The 19,750-nt window shown below is 38.1% G+C and overlaps 1 protein-coding gene across 1 annotated transcript; it reads right to left on the reverse strand.

The window, feature by feature from the left end:
• Nucleotides 1-1,158: 1,158 nt before the first annotated feature.
• FBXL3 (F-box and leucine rich repeat protein 3) lies at nt 1,159-19,231 on the reverse strand. Its single transcript, XM_042928279.1, has 5 exons — nt 18,891-19,231; nt 15,030-15,378; nt 13,282-13,404; nt 10,238-10,409; nt 1,159-3,725 (listed from the first exon to the last, which is right to left on the reverse strand). Exons 2-5 carry the CDS (start codon nt 15,375-15,377, stop codon nt 3,082-3,084), a joined length of 1,287 nt encoding a protein of 428 aa, XP_042784213.1. The 5' UTR covers nt 15,378; nt 18,891-19,231; the 3' UTR covers nt 1,159-3,081.
• Nucleotides 19,232-19,750: the final 519 nt, after the last annotated feature.

Here is a 19,750-nt window from a genome sequence, read left to right on the forward strand (position 1 = left end):
GATAGGCTATTACCCTTATATTCTTTTACTTGACTGATTATTCTAAGGATAAGCTTTTAGTTCACTTTTGGAGTAAAGGGCTTTGTGTCCATTTTATATGCCCTAAGATATGTCCTTATGTTTAAAGTAAGGTTGGGTGTCAGGAAGCAGGTAAGGTTTTTCTGGCTGCTTGATAACTTTAAAACCACAGATAAACTGAAGCTGGAGTCTGCAAAGATTGTTCCCAGCTACGTATGGGGTAGGGGTGACTTACAGCTTCTTACAAGACCTAGGTCACAGGGCACCTGGGTGGCTCAGTTGGTTGGATGTCCGACTTCCGCTCAGGTCATGATCTCACCCTTCATGGGTTCGAGCCCCACTCCGGGCTCTGTGCTGACAGCTCAGAGCCTGGAACCTGCCTCAGATTCTGTGTCTCCCTCTCTTTCTGCCCCTCCCCGCTCGTACTCTGTGCCTCTCCCTCTCTCAAAAATAAATAAAAACGTTAACAAAAAAAAAAAAAAAAGACCTAGTTCAGGCCTAAGCCTTGTTCACATCAACCCCTCCCATCTATCCTAAGCTTTTCCATAAATATAAAAAGTTATTTTTGAATGCAATAAATTGATTAATCTTTAGTCATGCCTTTTTTTTTCCTGATAGTATTGTTAAAATAGCCCAGATTACCAAGAGAAATTGAAGTTAGCTTCTGGAAGCTGTTAATACAGGAAATGAAAATAATTTCAATAGTTTAAGAACTAGTCTGATTGTAGGAATTTATATAAAACATTTCTCTACGAAAAGGATACCTGGGTTCAAAGGACTTTGACTAAGAATTCTATTTCAAAATAATCTGTTTTATAAATTCTTATTCTAAAAACAAAGAGCCTATTCTTTTTAATTTAACCATTTTCTGTATAAAATGTGAAAAATAAATTTACATTTCATGGCCAATTTTTATTTCCTATCACTTTAGTCATCAGAACTTATTTCTAAGAATAGATTTCATTTACCTTATCTTACATCTTTATAACAGTCATCCTACCATAAACTTATTCAAAATTAAACATTGTATTCATCAAATATAAATTTGAAACTAAACCCATAAATCTGTAAGTTTAACTTGTTGGAAAACCAAATATGTATGTTAGTGTCATTTTTAAAAACTATTAATAATACAACAGCATTAGTAACTATCTTTATTCTCAAATTGATAAAAGCATTTAACATATATACTTTACAGTATAAACAAAGTAAGTGCTATGCATTTTGCTTATAAAGTGACTTAAAGTATTTCAAGCATTATATAATTCAATTTGTACAAAAAAGTAAATTTCCGAATAAAGCTTTGGTTAGTAGAACTGATTATGCACTGTCAAATCCATTTTCCAAAGTTGTTCAAGGGAAAAAAGGCTTCATCCACTATCACATGTATTTCTTGTACAAAGCTTTTTAACTATTTAGTAATGGGAAAATATTACAATAATTGCTTTTAATTTCCCAGTTTGGATCAGCCTTTTTTCTTCTCATTTACATGTGGCCGGAACACCATGACTTTTGAAAAGTATAAATTAGGTACAAAATCACCTTTTACTTTTTTCTTAGGAAGGTGATCTATTTAAAAAATAGATTAGATCTGTAAGACTGTTAGCTTCCATTATTACCAAGATGCTTTCTAAAAGTTTCAAGCATTACTGTATTATTCCATTGGGGATAAATCACTTCTAATTTCCCTTAGGAAGGTAATATCTACTAGCACTAGTGCTCAGAATCAAAGCTTATATAATATCTAAAAACAAAAACAACAACAAAAAAAACTAAATGTAGCCCCAAACTTAATATTCTTATAGCAATGTATGTTTTACCATTATTCATATGAAAGTAATAAAAATGCTACCTAACTTAAATAATATAAAATAGCATTGTAACCAAATTAACAATCACAAAACTGCAGACATTTTTCTATTAAAATTTTCCAGTCCACTGAGCAATATTTACTCAAAAATATGATTATGAACTTAAATATATCCTCTTTTAAGTTCACTTGTTTATACTGAACAAGTAGTGCTCCTTTTATGATTTTTGAAAATTCTACTTACGTAACTATTTAATTCCAAAACGGGAAAATGAACCATCACTAAAATTCACTGGAGAATATTCTTTCATGGAAATAATTTATAAACATTTTAAAGTTCTACCTTTAATTATTTCAATTTGGCTTTTTTAAATAGATAAGCTTTTCATTTCAATTACTGTGTAATACTTCAAACCTAGCTTAAACAAAGATAAACAAAACCAAGGAGAACTGGCAAAGCATTCCTTGCTTTACATAGGATGCCTCAAAGTGTCACATACATAGTAACATATCACAGAAGAGAATTTATATGGTTTAGCAGATTATAGAGCAAACCTGAAAGTTTATACAAAACTAAACACTGCCTCACTTCTGTTCTGTTTATTTTCTTTTAATTTGATCTTGGCTCTGTTTATTATCTGTCTATAATAACCATTGTGTGACACATACCAGTTTTCTAAGAAATCCAATTACTTATACATACCTCTTCAAAGAGCTCTGTAACATATTTGAGAACATTCAACCAATCTCTTTCATTCAATATGATACAGCCTCCATTTTTCTCACAAAATGCTCACTGTCCTGAGCTATATTAAACACCTTATAACAGGTGTATGTATAACTAAAGACCCTAAAATGTCAAGTTTACATTTAAAAAAAAATGCATAGAGAACATAACATTTGGAAAACTTCTTAGTACTTACTTCTCGGATATTATAATATACAGGTGTTGTTTTTTTCAGACTGTAAAATGTTTCATCTTTATAATTGACTTACTTTCAGATCTGAACCACAGTTTAATAAATTTTTCTGAGATTTGACTGCTGTTAGGCTAAAGAAACAGAAGAAGTTTTCTGACCAAAACTGGTCCATGGGTCTTCCGATAAACAATCCTTATATATTCAATGCAGGTATCAAATTTCCATGCCACAAAATAGCAGAATTACATCAGAACTACAGGAAATAAACTCTTATTATAATACAGTATTCTTAACGTAAAGGTGCTATTCATCATGCCCTACATCATTCAGTCTTTACCAAGTGGGCATCATGTCTGGAAACCACACCCTACCAAGATGCTTGGACACCTCCCAATGGATTTGCTCCAGGCTATATTTTTGGTCAGGAATTAATACTTCTTCCATAATGGATAATTGAGACAGGCGGCCACCACACATCTTCACAAACTCAACAAAGGCACTACATGAGACTTCACATTCCCCTAGTCCAATAGCTGACAAATTTTTACAACGTTCTGCAATCCGAATTAACTCTTCATCAAGTGGCCGTAAGCCATTAGCACATACTACTAGTTCAACTAGTCTAGGGCATGTCATTCCCACACGGCCAAGCACATCTTTGCTTACTGATCTCCCAAAGTAAAGATGGGTGGCAGGTATTTCATACCGAAAGAATGGATCAAATTCCTCTTCGTATAAAAAAAAATACATCACTAAGTTCACTTTTGGTGAATGTCTGATGAAAGCATCCCAGCTGCTTTTCTGAATAGTATGGAAGTGTGTCTGTCCAGGATTCTCACTGACTACATCAATACGCAAATGTTCTAATCGAACGTGTTTTTCAGAAGATAAAGCCAGCAGCAATTCATCACTTAACAAGTGGTAATTCAGGGCCAGTTCACGTAAGCCGTGACATTGATCAGCCACACAAAGGATACCTAGGAAGAAATAGTGTCTAATTATTTACAAATTTTTGTACGAGTTCATCACCTGTTCAAAAAATTTAATCAAATGCATGTCTCAAAATTTTACCGTATTTCCCTATCATAAAGCTATACAATTTAAAATTTAGTTATACGGTTGAACTAGCAGAAAGTCACATTTAAAAACCTACTACTAAATCTGTCTATAAGAAAATGAGACTAATTCTAAACCTGATACCATAAAAAGAAATAAAGCTCACTTATAAACTTACAACAATTATAAATTTGTTTTACAGTTTATTTACTGAGAGAGAGAGAGAGAGTGCGAGTAGGGGAGGGGCAGAGAGAGAGGGCGAAAGAGAATTCCAAGGAGGCTCCAGATGCCAGTGCTGAGCCCAATGCGGGGCTCGAATCATGAAATCGTATGACCATGACCTGAGCCGAAACCCAGAGTCAGACGCTTAACCAACTGAGCCACCCAGGTGTTCCAACAATTATAAATTATTAATAAATACAGATGACCCTTAAACAACACAGGGGTTAGGGGCACTGACTCCTGTATAGTTGAAAATCTATGTATAACTTTTGACTCCTCACTTAATTACTAATAGCCTAGTGTTAGCCAGATGCCTTACTGATAACATAAACAGTCAATATATATTTACTACATTCTTACAATAAGAATACTACATTCTTACAACAAAGTTAGAGAAAAGAAAATCATAAAAGGAAATATATTTACAGTATAATATTGTATTTACTGAAAAAAATCCACAGGTATATGGACCCACAGTTCAAACCCATGTTGTTCAAGGATTAGCTACATGTACCATAACTAACGTTTACCCCAGTAATGCATGGACAGTGTTATATTTTTTTTAAAAACTGATTACAAACACCAAACCTATAGGTTAAGCAAGAAAAATTACATGATCATCACTACAGAGGCCAAAAGACATTTTTGGAAATTAAAAATTTAATTCTAATTAAAAAGGAAAAAAAGGTAAAGCCACATAAAAGAATCTATGTAACTAAATAAAACATTTGAAAGGTTGTTAAAAAAGATTTCTATCGGGGCGCCTGGGTGGCTCGGTCGGTTAAGCGTCCGATTTCAGCTCAGGTCATGATCTCGCGGTTCGTGAGTTCAAGCCCCGCATCGGGCTCTGTGCTAACAGCTCAGAGCCTGGAGCCTGTTTCAGATTCTGTGCCTCCTGCTCTCTCTCTGACCCTCCCCTGTTCATGCTCTGTCTCTCTCTGTCTCAAAAATAAATAAACGTTAAAAAAAAACAAAAGATTTCTATCAAGTGAGCAAAATTTTTTTAACAGCTTAATAGTGTCTAATAAACTTAACAAATTTCTCAGAAAAAAATACCAAGATACCACTAGATAAATGAGTCAAAGGTAACCAATTCACATTAATGGAAATAGTAATTATAACTAACAAATTCTTAACATATCCAGAAAGCAGTTCCATAAATGGTCCCTATACTTAGCCATGCTATGCTTCAGAACTGCCCAAACCCCTATCAAGCAGATCTTACCAAAGGTCAGCATCTGATTTCTGAAATGGCCTAATACTAAAATTCTACCCCAGACAGCCTATAGTACTTGATAAATGACCCATTCAAACCATTTCTTTCTGGTGTTTAGAAACAAGGGTAGGAACAAAACACACATCATATTATCTATTATTTATTGTACAGTATGATATGTCAGGTACTAAATATACTCAAAAATCTAGAAAAATAAATTATTTCTATTTTGAAGTTGATGCAACTAAAGACAAACACAAACTGAGTGACTCTTAAGTTCATGTGCTTAACTACTGCTTGAGAAGTGACAAGACAGAGGCACCAATAAGCCAAAGCTTAAAAGCAGTGGGAGGAGAATATAGGCAACAGAATCAGTAAAGAGGTAAACTGAATCACCAGTGTAAGAGTCACCAAAAGACATCTGTGCTTTACTATTCAGCCACTACAAAGTTTCTGTTCTCTACAAGGTTTCTGTGTACTTTGAAATAAACCTTCATAACCTGAGCACTTCTGTTCTTTGCAATCTTATAAAACTTGATATAAAAAGAAAATAAATACACAGGGAATGGAAACCAAAGATGCAAATAAAAGAAACTGAGATATCATTTAGTAACTATTAAAGCAGTTGTGGCAGGCATAATTCTAAAAGTCCAAGTCCCCCAGATTCTACAACCTAATCCCCAGCACCTGTAATGTGAGGAGATACCACTCCCATGATTATATTATATAGCACAGTTGGCTTTAAAACAAGATTGTCCAGGCAGTTCTAATCTAATCACATGAACCCTTTAAAAGCTGAGTTTGCTTTGGCCAGTTTCAGAAAAGAAGTCAGACTCACAGCTTCCCTGGCTAAGCAGAGAAGCTAGCTAAGCAATGGCTGTATCTGTGACCTACAGAGCTGTGACACTACCAAATGAGTGCTGGTTTAACGTGCTAAATTTGTAGTTGTTGGTTATGCAGCAATAGGAAACTTAATTAAACAGTTACTATATAATTCAGCAATTCCACTCCTAGGTATATACCCAAAAGAAATTAAACCATTTATCTACACAAAATCTTACACAGGAATTTTCATAGCAGCATCATTCATAACAGTCAAAAGGTGGACACAATGCAAATATCCATCAAATGATCAATAGATAAATGTGGTACAATCCATACAATGGAATATTATTTGGCAATAAAAAGAAATAAAACACTGATACATGCTAAAAAGTATATAGAAATTCATTGTCGGTACTATTGTAAATTCACACAACTCATTTAGAAGAAAATACAGCAAAAAGCTGTATATAAAAAAGATCTGGATCCTCTGATCTACTTCTTCCACTTTACCATCTGTCCTATGGAAGAAATTGATAGAAGCAAACTGCTTCGTGCCAAAATGGTTCATTTTTTAAATCACAGCAAAAATGTAGATACTTACATACCAACCTTAAAAGAATTATAAGACAAATGTTGGCTTACCAACAACATAGAACACTAAGTAACTAAATGTTCATTAGTTCAACTAATAATGAGTGTCAAGCACTGGTGCTAAGATGGTAAAGATGCAACATGAACAAGACATCCTTATCATAATAGCAGGCAGCAGAGAATTAAACAAGAATGCTCTGGGTGTCCTAGCAAGGGGATCAGGGAAGATTTCCCAGAACTAACACAGTGAGACATAAAGAATTAGAAGGATCAAGCTAGGGCAAAAGATAGGGGAGAAGGAAAGTGAACTTTATTTCCTGTGTGAACACCCACACATGGAAGAAACACAAGCATTCCAAGAACTGAAGCATTCCAAGCCTTCAGGTCAACATACAGTATGCAAGTAAGGTAACATCTTAAAGGATGAAGCCCCATAGAGAGGCAAGGGCTAGATCATATGGGACCTTGTCAGCCTCAGTAAGGAGTTTGGATCTTATCTAAAGCATAGTGAGAACATTTGAAGAAAACTGGAGAAAAATACCTGATTTATATTTTAGAAAGATTACTCTGTAGCATAGAAATCACATTACAGAAGAATAAGCTGCCAGTTAGGAAATCAGTGTAAGAGGGTACTGCACAAAGATTATAGAGACCTGTACTACAGGAGTAAGAGTGGAGATGAAGAAGGCAGAGTGTCTTAGTTCAAGTTGCTTAACAGAATACCACAAACAGGGTGGCTTAAGCAATAAACATTTACTCTTCACAGTTCTGGAGCCTGGAAGTCCAATCTGAATGGTCAGGTTCTGATGAGGACCACAACTCTTCCTGGCTTGCGGATAGCCACCTTCTTGCTATAACTTCACATGGTGAAAAAGAGATCATCTCTCTCCTGCCTCTTCTTATAAGGGCACTAATGCCATTTATGAGACCTCCACCCTCATGACCTAACTATCTCCCAACCGAACTCCAAATACTACCACACTGCAGCTTAGAGCTTTAGCAATATGAATAGAAGGGGATCAGAATAAATCATCAGTCCACAGTGTAGACTCAAGGCCTATTTCAATGATGGAATGACCAGACCTTGGAGACTGAAAGGATGTAGAAAGGAAGGGTAGGAAGAATCAAGGATGTCTGTCAGGTCCCTGACAACCAGATGGATGGAGCCATTTACTGAGATAGCACAAAGGAAAAAGCAAGAGATTTAGACAGGGGGAGAAGAAAGTTCATTCATCTGAAGCACCAGTGAGACATTCTAGAGGAACTGGGCCACTGGCAGCTCAACACATAGCTCTGGAGTTCCAGAGACACTGTAAGTGGGAAGTATTAACATACAGAATGTAACTGACACAACAGATGATGACGACAGCCCAGAGTTTACATAGTAAAACAAAAAAGGACTCAGCACAGAACACAGTGAAACACCAAAATTTAAGGAATGAAAAGAGAAATCACCAAAAGAAATGGTAGGAACAATCACAGAAGAAGGAAAACGACATAATATGGTATCAGAGTCAACAGTCACTAGCGTTGAATGGTGCCTAAACATCAAGCAGTAGACAATTATAAGGACTATATAAAATAGGAGAAAAGTTTGATAAAATATTCAGTGACTAAAGAAAAGAAAAAAAACCCTTGATTTCAACTTAGAAAAAGAAATAGTTTTGCATAGTCCCAATATGCAAAATATGGATAGAAAGTAAATATGCAAATATATTAAATTTTAAATTATAATCGTCTAAGGTTATACTCTTAAATTTAAAAGTATTTCAGGTGCTCTCTTTCATTTCCCTTCCCTTCCTGAACAACTTGCCCAAAAGCGATGAGGGAAGACCAAGCAAGTTTATACTACCCTATCAGAATTGATGTGTATATTTAATAAAAGTAAATGAACATGAGATGTACCAGGATAAAAAGAATAATGAACTCATAGTCTCACTGAGAACCCAGAGACCCAAAAGCTCTCATATAGTGTGGGAAGTGCTGAAGTTACATTCAGAGTGCTATGGAAACAACACATGGTGGTTCCAAACCAGAGAGGAGAAAATAAGAACAAAACCAGATCATCTGAGTTGAATTCTGAAGGCTGGCCTGGACTTGGCTAGATGAAGAAGTGGGAAGAAAAAACATATTCCACAAGGTACAGTGTACTAACCACACACACACAGGTACAAAGAACCTTAGTTATTATAGGACTCAAGTAAAAGCTACACATGAATGAGTAGCAAACAAGATTAAAGAGACAGGTGGAGGTGAGGATACGAAGGACCCTGTACAGTATGAAGCTACAAGGTATGGACCTCACTTCCATAGCAACCCGTACAGTAGATAGAAAATGTGACCAAGGTCATGTAAGAAGTAACTGCCAAAAGTCCATTCTTCTTAAGTTCCAGACTGTTTAGATTATCACCTTCAGTAAAAATCTCGAAGTGGCAGAAGCAGCTAGGGAAATACTGCAATAGACCAGCCATTCCTGTCACCAAGACCCTCCCTGTAGGAGACAGAGAACACTAAGAAATCTCCATCCAAGAAGAAATCACTTTCTTGGGGGAAGGCCGGGCTTTAGTCATGGCAAGAAGGTAGGAAGTATTTTGTAAAGATATCAAGGATTTAACACTGTCTTTTAAAAACAGGTTTCCCAAGTAACACAGCCAAAAGACTGGGAGGGATGTCAACAGTGGGAGGATGTGTCAGAAGTGAAGCATCAGAAAGTAATAATACCAAGTGTGAGTTTATACTTATTTTATTTTTTTATTATTTTTTTTTTAATTTTTTTTTTTAACGTTTATTTATTTTTGAGACAGAGACAGAGCATGAACGGGGGAGGGGCAGAGAGAGAGGGAGACACAGAATCGGAAGCAGGCTCCAGGCTCTGAGCTGTCAGCTCAGAGCCCGGCGCAGGGCTCGAACTCACGGACCGTGAGATCGTGACCTGAGCTGAAGTCGGACGCTTAACCGACTGAGCCACCCAGGCGCCCCAATATACTTATTTTATAATACAAACTATTTGGAATTTAAATAATCTGAAACTGAATAATGCAGTAATGCTTAGAAAATTCTATATAAGAAAAGTTGGAAAGAGATTTCACAATGCTATTCCCCATTTGATGGGTTCTTGGCTCCAAGATTCAAGTTAGGAAAAGGGTTATCTTGCAAAATGTTAAGGTGGCAACTTCAGCACAACTCTCCTCCCTCTACATAGTGAGAAGAAAAGCAATTATGAGATTGCTCTGATTCAAAACCTACCCTGCTGGCTCAACTACAATTAAACAAAGTTCTATATTATCTAAAGGGCACCTCAGGCAAATCTAATACTGTCCTTTTTTTTTTTTTAATCCATATTCTAACACAGTTTGGACACAAGCTGACAAGTAAGAGTAAAAAATAAGTTGAAAATAAGTGTCTAGGCTAGGAATGCTACAGAAATTTATGTTACTGTATCATGACATTAAAAATGTTTATGCAAAAGGGATGAAATAATCATATTAACCCACCCTCAAGGTTAATGATCAGTTTTTAATTCGATAAATACATCAGTCCATTTTAGTAAAATGTTACCTGGCAAAAAACACAACATACCTGCTGGAGAGACATGAGGACAGCTGCTCATTTTCAGCAGCTTGAGTGTATCGCTGTTGTTGGCCACTAGTACTTTGAGGGATGGATCATCTACTGGGGTATCATCTATCTTAAGCGATGACAAGGATTTGGAATTTACAAACACTACTGTCAGTGCAGAAATAAAGTGAGACTAAAAAGCAAAAAAATGGAAACAGTTTCAACTTTCAGACATGAGAATTGAGGGGGTGTTCACATAAGACATATAGTTCACATATAGTTCATCTGAATCCTAATGATGTATCCCATAACTGTTTTAGGGGTAGCATCCTTTCACTCTGTTGTTGGGGGTATGGTAAAAAAGGGAGGTGACTATTTGCTATCTTTGAGAAAAGTCTTTTTACCTGTAGCAAAATGAGATTTCAAGCCTCTAAATCACAATAATCACTGGTAAGTAAAAAGTAAAAAGATGAATTACAGAATCGGGGATGAGAATACCTCCAGTGTTTTGTAACACTGAACTGCATTCTTTTTTGGTCTGATAGTTAACCATTAAAATAGTAATAAAATTACTAGCATAATCATTAGAAATTAGAATATCAACTCAGGCTCACTTGAAACAAAAAAGCTCACAGAAAATTTGATTCTAAAATAAGCAAAATCATACCTAATAAAATTCCAAGTTTAAAACTCCTTTAAATATGTTAAATTATCTACAATATTTTCAAGCCATTCATTTTAATGTATTTTTCCACAAATATACCAATTATTATTCCATTTATTATATACATGTAATTATCTTTTGGACACAGAATCTGACCTCAAGGAACCACTGTAGGGCAACAGGAATTAAAGCATGGTCAGAGTATGTAACGTGGAATCAGCTAAAACCAATGGACGAAGGATCCAGGAGTAGGAAAGAGAGGTCAACATATGCTCTGACACCTTCCTCTACATAACCAATCTCACCCTCCACTTACCTTTATAAATTCACTACAGCAATGAAAAGGAATGAGGGCAAGCTAACAGCCAAGAAAGTACAAAGAAACACCATTTGCATGATCACATTCACTAACTTAATTTTCCTCTACAATTAAATAACTGGTTAACTACTTAAATTTTGATTAGGTAACTTTTTGCCTATTTAAATGTTAACTCTTTCTAATATTTTCACCTCAAACTCAGTTATACCTTGTACAGTCCCATTTCATTAGTATACTCATGACTGCATCCTCATGACTGCATCCCTGCCTTCTTTTTTCCATTTCCCTCAGATTTATCTGAGGTCAAATATACTTCTTTCATGTTTTCTACAGTTCTTCCAGGACTTCCAAGGTACAGTAACACCCTACTTCAATCTTCTACAAGAGCCAAAATGGGGGGGGGGGGGGGGGGGCGAGGTGAAGAACAACATAAACATCTTAGGCCCATTTAATAAGGAAGGAAGCCATCCCAGATGCATCATAGTTCCCAAAGACAAAACTACTTCATGTAACTACAGTACTAGTACTAGATCTGTATAATGGTAATCTTGAGTAACAAGAAAAAAAGGAAATTAAATTTGTTCAGCATACCTTTTCATGTGGTATGTTTTACATATACCATATCTATTTGTTTTTTTAACTATGGTATGTACACAGAAAATCAATTCAAAATATATCATTTCCCATATGAAGCTTGAACAAGGTGCTACTATACCATGTAAGTCAGTGCTCTGACTTAGTAAGAATCTCCTGGATGTCTCATAGGAAGGGGAAATTTGAAACAGGGAATGTAACCCAAAATTTCCAAGTTTCTTAGATGATTTTTATGCACATTAAGTTCAAGAACCTCAGTGCTGACTCATGTACTTAGAATCTTAAAATGCTGAACAGAATCTCTTACCTATTTCCCTTATTTTATAGGAGGAAAACATTTTAACTCAAATGTATGTATTTAAAGAACCTTTTTAAACACCAATTAAGACTTTGAAATCAACTGGTGATACATTTGTTACAAATATTCCATTCCATAACTACCTGAGTTATAATACACACTCAATTTAGTACTATTTCTTCCTGAATCATTCTAGTAAATTAAACTGTTAGATATGTAAAGGGGTATCTATATCTTAGTTTGCAGTGTACTCTGAAAAAAACCTTTCAAATTACTGTTGCATGCTAACCTACCCAATATTAGTTAACATACTCAGGAGGCCTTTATCAGCTGCCTTCTAAAAATGCACTTATTTTTTTTCTATTTTAAGAGTCTAGTTATTAGAGACACTATCTTACTATACGCAGGATCATGTTAGAACATATATATGAACATAAATAGTTCACTGTTCACCAAAAAAAAAAGCTTTCTTTAAATAAAATCTGTAAAGGGGTGCCTGGGTGGCTGAGTCGGTTAAGTGGCCGACTTCGGCTCAGGTCATGATTTCACGGTCCGTGAGTTTGAGCCCCGCATTGGGCTCTGTGCTGACAGCTCAGAGCCTGGAGCCTGTTTCAGATTCTGTGTCTCCCTCTCTCTGACCCTCCCCCGTTCATGCTCTGTCTCTCTCTGTCTCAAAAATATATTAAAAAAAAAAAAAAAAGTTAAAATAAATAAATAAATAAATCTGTAAAGTAATCCAAGTACACTAAATTTGCTCAGGAATAAATCTATACACAATTACCAGAAGATTTTATAAATAAGCTATACCTGTTCTCACTACTGGCACTGTCTACTTTTCTTTGATTGTAATTTCACAAATCTGCTCTGAAAGTCCAAAAAGGAGCTGCTATATGTCTTTTTCCTAATTTGCTTCTCAGTTTTAGTCACTTTTAGTACATCTCTTTGCTGAATCCTCTGCAAATTCACTCACTCTTTAACTTTTCCCATCAAGAAGCACAAGGTGATCAGAAAAAGGAAAAGCTTTATTAAAACACCCATTGCCTGACATTCTAAATAAATAGTAACTAGTTTTCCATTATGTATACTATTTTTCTTACACTCCCATGGTCACTACAAGAAATGACCACTACAAGGGCAGGGCTTCTATCGGATTTCTCAGTAACTGCCAACAACATAAAACCAGCAAATACCTTTGGTAAATCCATAAAGCTTGGCCGAGCCGTTGAAATAAGTCCAAGTGTTTTTAATGAGCAATTTACCAGTTGTGATAATATATCACAAGCTGCTTCAGCTGATTCTTTGCTGCTGTCCACCTTAGAAAAGAACACACCATTTACCTATGCATATATTTACATTTCTCTGTGTAACCTTAATTTTACAGAAGAAACAGTTATTAGTTTATTACATTACAAATAATCTCCATCTAAGAAGGAATGATATGAGAGCAGACAAGACTAGTTTTGGCAAAGAACTTGAATTAAGAACCACTGCTTTATCTAGGTTTAATGTGACCTGTTAAATAAATGCTAGCTATGGGTAATCAGGTATTCATGTGTTACTTTTCAAAAATTATCAGGTAGGTTAAAGATTTAGTAAACATGCCTACATTCCATTATTCATCCCCAAAACAAAATACTATAAGCCTCTGTACTCCTATAAACCACTGTGATTCCTTAAACTACTCTAGACATCTCAAAAAGCCACCCCACTTCAGTTATCTCATCACTGCATGAATTCCAGTATGTCCCTTCTGGCAATGAAAAGAAACAAACGGTTCTCTTTGGCATTCTTCCACGTCCTTTTTTCTATTTCTCTCTAAAATATATTCATCTAAACCTTTTACATAAAATTTCTTAGGGATGCCTGGGTGGCTCAGTCGATTAAGCATCCGACTTCAGCTCAGGTCATGGGGTTTGTGAGTTCGAGCCCATGCTGGGCTCTGTGCTGACAGCTTGGAGCCTGGAGCCTGCTTCAGATTCTGTGTCTCCCTCTCTCTCTGCCCCTCCCCCGCTCATGCTCACTCACTCTCTCTCAATAACAAACATTAAAAACATTTTTTTATCTCCTTTTTCTTTGAAAACCCCATATCATAAAGCCATCAATAAGCAGAATTCAGTCTCTATTAAACAGTAATAGCAATTAAGTTTTAGTCAATCATAATCTCCATTTTTTTTTTTTTTTTAAAGAGAGTGAGCATGAGCAGGGGAGATGGGCAGAGGGAGAGAGAGAATCTTAAGCAGGCTCCACACTGAGCATGGAGCCCAATGCGGACTTGATCCCACAACCCTGGGATTATGACCTGAACAAAATCAAGAGTCAGATGCTCAAATGACCGAGCCACCCAGGCACCCCTTCACGTTTTTTATTTATTTTACTGTATATTTTTTCTTCAAACTTATTCAAAATAATTCAATGTGACTGACAGCTTTAGTAAATGATTTATGCTTATTTAGTAGCTGCTTCTGTTCTTTTAATAAATTATGAATAATTATGATAAAAATAAAAAAATAACTTTAAAATTATGATAAAAGTAACAGCTGGAATTAGTTCTGCAGCTTCTAAATGATTTAAAAAGTATTTTTTTTAATGTTTATTTATTTTTGAGAGACAGAGACAGACTGGGAGCAGGAGAGGGGCAGAGAGAGAAGGAGACACAGAATCCGAAGCAGGCTCCAGGCTCTGAGCTGTCAGCACAGAGCCCAACGCGAGGCTCGAACTCAAAAACAGCGAGATCATGACCTGAGCCGAAGTCGGATGCTTAACCGAATGAGCCACCCAGGTGCCCCTCTGCAGCCTCTAATGTATATAATAATTCTAAATCATTAAGAACTTTCTCTAAAAAGGCAATATTTTAAAAACATGAGAACATATTTTCGCTTAGGATAAAAAAGGCCACTGAATATACTTTATTTTTTAAAAGAAGGATTTAAAGTATTACCTTGAAGCTGACATATTGCAGATGGTTTGAATGTCTTTTAATAATCTGTTTGATCAGCTCTGGGTGTGTAGCTTTCAAGTAAGATGTAGCTGGCTGATTCAGTTCAAATTCAAAACATCTCCACAAATCAGGCATGTGAAATACCTGGTTCCAGTTGCGGCAAACTTGTGAAGCATGAGCCCGGTCAAGAAGAGGCAAATACTTAAATACTTGGAGAATAATGTCCTGAAGGAGATTACCCCAATCACAAGTCTGAGATTGCTCATTTGTAGTCCTCAGTTTCTTAGATTTCTCTGCAGTACCTTCTTCTAATAAATTATGGTCACTATCTCTTCCTCCTCGTTTCATCCTATTCAGAAAAATGCATCATTTTTTTCATACTTAACTTTTGAATAGCAATAAATCCAACATTCGTTTTGCCACTGAGATACATATATGTATGTTTATAAAAGCAAACACAAACATGAGGAACTGGACCAGTAATTCAAGAATATCAAAACAAAATATAATGAAAAGTGCCAGTGGAGACCAGCTGTTGTTTTACAAATTCTATACAGGTATTTTTAAACATTTGTGTTTATACTGTACTACTGGCAGGGGGAGGGAGAGATATCATGATTTTGAAACTAAACCAAAAATTATAGTCAACTAAAAGCAATATTAAAAAAAAAAAAAAACCCTACAGTGACACCTGCTAAAGCTGTCTTAAAAGTCATCTAAGGATACCTGCTATATTTGAGTTCTTGAATCCAAGGAACCACAGTCCCAGGAATCTCTAGAGAAGATACGAATTAAGTAGCCAATAGATCTCTCCACGTTGAATAGTCTGTAATATGTTACTGCCAGACACAATCTCTACTTAAGATAAGCAAACCCATCCCTACTATGCATGGTTTGGTCTGAAATGTGGTTTCTTCTTCCAACACATCTCTTAGTATGGCAATGTTTACCCTAAGTTGTATATCCGAATGATAGGTATATGTTTATTCTGTGTATTTGTATGATCTTCATTGCATTTGTTTCTCTGAAACAGTCTTATTGCAAAATAGTAGTATGGTTAAAAGAATGGGCTCTGGAATCAAGCTCCCTGAGTTTGAATTGTGGCTCTACCTCTCCCTGGTTATGTGGCCTTGAACAAATTATTTGGCCTTCCTGTGCTTCACTTTGTAAAGTGGGGATAATAACACACAGGATTCTTGTGAGGAATTAAACAGTAGTAGGGCTTAAAAAGAGACAGAGGATGTTGAACTCAAATACAGGAAAGTAGTCCAGTATTAAAGACTTTAAAGTGTATGACAAAGAAATGAAACGTGTGAGAAAATACAAGAACACATGGTTATATGTGAGAAACACACACTGGTACTGGATTCACCACACTAAGGTAGTAACTAACCATAATTAAGTGGGATTATACTGTACCATATTATATAAATACAGTAGTAGGATAATAGTGGTGGCATTACAGGTGAATTTTTTTTTTTTTTTTTTTTTTTTGCCAGAGAGAGCACAAGCAGGGGAAGGGCAGAGAGAGATGGAGAGAAAATCCCAAGCAGGTTCCACGCTGTCAGCACGGAGCCCAATGTAGGGCTCCAACTCACCAAACCGTTGAGATCGTGACCTGAGCTGAAATCAAGAGTTGGACACTTAACCACCAAGCCACCCAGGTGCCCCTATCTATCTCATACACATTCCTTTTAACGTCAATGAATTACACTGTAATCAGACAAACAGGTCTTGTTTTGATTTGTTATCTGGAAAAGTAAGTATTGCAAACTAAGGGGGGTAATTGCAGACTACTCACTAGTAGCCCTTTGGTTTAGAGCCTGCGACACTTACACCTACAGAGTAGTTCTGGCAGAGTGGTAGTTTGGATTTGGAGTCATAGCTTTTGAAAAGGATGGCTTGTGGCTCCAACTCCCTTCTTCTGGCATACCTGTGTATAAGAATTTGATTCCTGTGTGGGATGAAGGATGTGTATGTGTATGACTCTTAACCAAATAGATCTCTGTGGGATCTCTTTACCCAATAGCTAGTAAAACTTGTGAAAGGGGACTGGGGGCTGGAAGGAAACAAAACGGCAAAGCCTCCTGCCCTTCTTGCTGTTAAAATCTGCCCAGGAGATCTCAGCATGTATGCAATGAATTCCTCATTGATCCTACTTCCAAATCTGTGAGTTGGATGATGTAAATGAAGTGAAGTAAATGATGTATATTCTACTGAGCAAGGAGAGAAGAAAGGAGAAAACAGAATGACAAAGGTGATGGCAAGAGGGTAGTTTTATGGAACATTAAAACTTACTTGTGAATCTGAGAATACGTTTTGTAATGTGTTTAGTGAAAAGGTAGTATAATCCACAATATAACCTTTAATATAAAAAAAATCTCTTCTAGTAATAATGTCCCACTAGAGGTTGAGGTAACAGTGTCATTATGACCCATTTTTCTGCTTTACCTTATCCTGAAGGCTTAATTTTAGCATAGAAAATATGGGTCAAAGAACAAAGAACAAAATCATAATGTGGCTTATAATTTCTCTGACTACCTGAAACATAATTTTGAAATACAGAGATTCAAAAAAGAATGAAACTGTCTTTATAATTTCTTTTCCTTAGTAGAGCACCCAAACCAGACCTCTTCAAGGCTCCAGCAGTTCAATTTCAAATTGCAACTTTTCTAGGCCCCAAATAATTGATGCAACTTAGGTCACTACAGCATTTGGTGAGGGACTGATATTATGAAACACCAAAAGGAAAAACAAACAAACAAACCATTAATGAGGAAAAACTAGAGTAGTTGAGCAGCACAGGGAGTTACTGAACTAATCTTAATATTTCCATACCCTCGGAAAGTAGTAGTAAATTTGTTCATCAGAGAAAGAGTGGAGAATACTTCAGCTGTGTGTCCATCACTGTATTAAACACTTTTAGTAAACTGTACATTTAGTAAAATGTAGCACTTTTAAAAGCCCATTTGTACACAGCTCTAAAAAAGCTTGTTTTGGCATCACATTTCCTTTCCATTTGCCTAATATCAAAATTAACTTGCATTCTTCGGCTGGAATACAAGAAAAAAAAAAAAAAAAAACAGTGGGACGAGATTAACTCTCAGAACTAGATGGTACGAAGAGTGTGGTGGCGAAAATATGTCTAGGTGTCATTTGTAGATAACTCGGAGTTGATGGCATTTTTATAAATATTTCAAAAGAAGAGGGCAAAAAGACTCTTTAAAAGATCTGGCTCACTGAATGAATTGGACATCATCAGCAACAAAATAATAGTAATGGTAATCTAACCTCTTAGCTTGGAGACGCAGGTCAATCACTGAATAGGCTGCTTCCTGATCCCCGTGGCCAGCCCCACCTGAACCCGCTGCCCACGCCTAAGGCAGGCGCCAAGCGGCTCCTCCTCACAAGCGGCCAAGTTTTCCACTGGGCTCCGGGACCGGGACGTCCCCTCCTCCCGCGCCACCTCCACGGATTGGCTCTCCCTGACGTTTCTCACGCGCTCTACCCTGAGCAGTGTTTTGACATCTTTAACGCCCCTCGTTTTTTCAAGCTACACGCACGGGCACAGCCCACGCCGGGAAGAGCCTGGCAGAGCGCGAGCTCTAAGGTGCCTGTCGCCAACCCTGCCAAGGGTAATAAAACCGGGCGACAGCAGCCGCGAGCCCGCATTCACACCACGCCTTGTTGACATGTTTTGAAGCAGGCATCGCGGGGAAACGCCCCCAAGCAGGCTCTAAGGTCTGGGCGCCGCGCCCGGGACCCCGCGCCCCCGATCCGCCCTGCCGCCCACGAAGGTCGGCGGACCCACCCCAGCCCCGCAGTCACAGCGGGGCTCCGGCCCTGCCCCTCCGCCGTTACCTGCTTGCCGGGGGCGGCTTCCCCCAAGCACCACCCCGGGCTCCGAGGACGGCGGCGGCTGGTCCCGCGGCTCTCACATGAGGCCCCCAGGGAGCCCCGCTTCGCGCTCCCGCCGCCGCGACCCCCCACGCTCAGCCCGCATCCGAGGCGCTGGTCCCGCGGCGGACGCCAACGCGGCTCCACCTTTGCTGTTCTGGCTGCCCCAGGAGAAGCCTCCTTTCTCAGTCCCACGCAACCCGCGTTCTCCTCCCGGGACCCCTCGTAGCTGCGAAAGCCTCCTTCGGCGAGCCGCGGCCACCGCGAAGGGCCCCGCCGCCTCGGCCCACACAGCGACTCCAAAATGGCGCCTGGAGCTCGCGGCCGCGCGCTTTCCCCGGCGCGTCTCCGCCCGTGAGGGCGAGCGCGTGTCCGCCGGGGCGGGCCCGCGGAGGGAGGGGGAGGGCGGGGGTGGGTCGCGCCCGCCGAGAGCGCGCGCCGCCGGTGCAGATGGGGGCCTCCGCCTCTAGGTTCCAGGAGAGTGGGCAGCTTTCCTCCCTGCGACGCTACTGCTACCCTTAGGGGATTTTTTCCTTTTGAAGCCAGTGTGGGAGGGCTGGAGCTAGCTAGATGGCCAAGAGACTATCTGCTGTTGGAACTGGAAAGTTTAGGGAGGTGGAGCAGGAAAGGAAAAAGGAGGGAGTGTCTCTGAGCCTGCTGCATCCAGCAGCTGGTTCTCCGAGGCAGAAAGACAAACTGTAGCTGCTGACCGCTGACATACCTCTGCACCGCGAGGCTCGACCTGGAATGGCCACGACAGCACCACGGAACTCAAAGGGTTAAAATACAGGCTCTAAAAATTTATACACAGCATATGTACATAA

Source organism: Panthera leo, chromosome A1, assembly GCF_018350215.1.
Source record: "Panthera leo isolate Ple1 chromosome A1, P.leo_Ple1_pat1.1, whole genome shotgun sequence".
NCBI lineage: Eukaryota > Metazoa > Chordata > Mammalia > Carnivora > Felidae > Panthera > Panthera leo.

Coding starts and splice junctions, on each gene's coding strand:
- FBXL3 (XM_042928279.1), bottom strand. CDS start 15,377: ATGAAACGAGGAGGAAGAGATAGTGACCATAATTTATTAGAAGAAGGT. Junction 13,405..15,029: donor TGCAATATGTCAGCTTCAAG/GTAATACTTTAA, acceptor TTCTTTTCTAAG/GTGGACAGCAGCAAAGAATC. Junction 3,726..10,237: donor TCCTCATGTCTCTCCAGCAG/GTATGTTGTGTT, acceptor ATTTCTTCCTAG/GTATCCTTTGTGTGGCTGAT.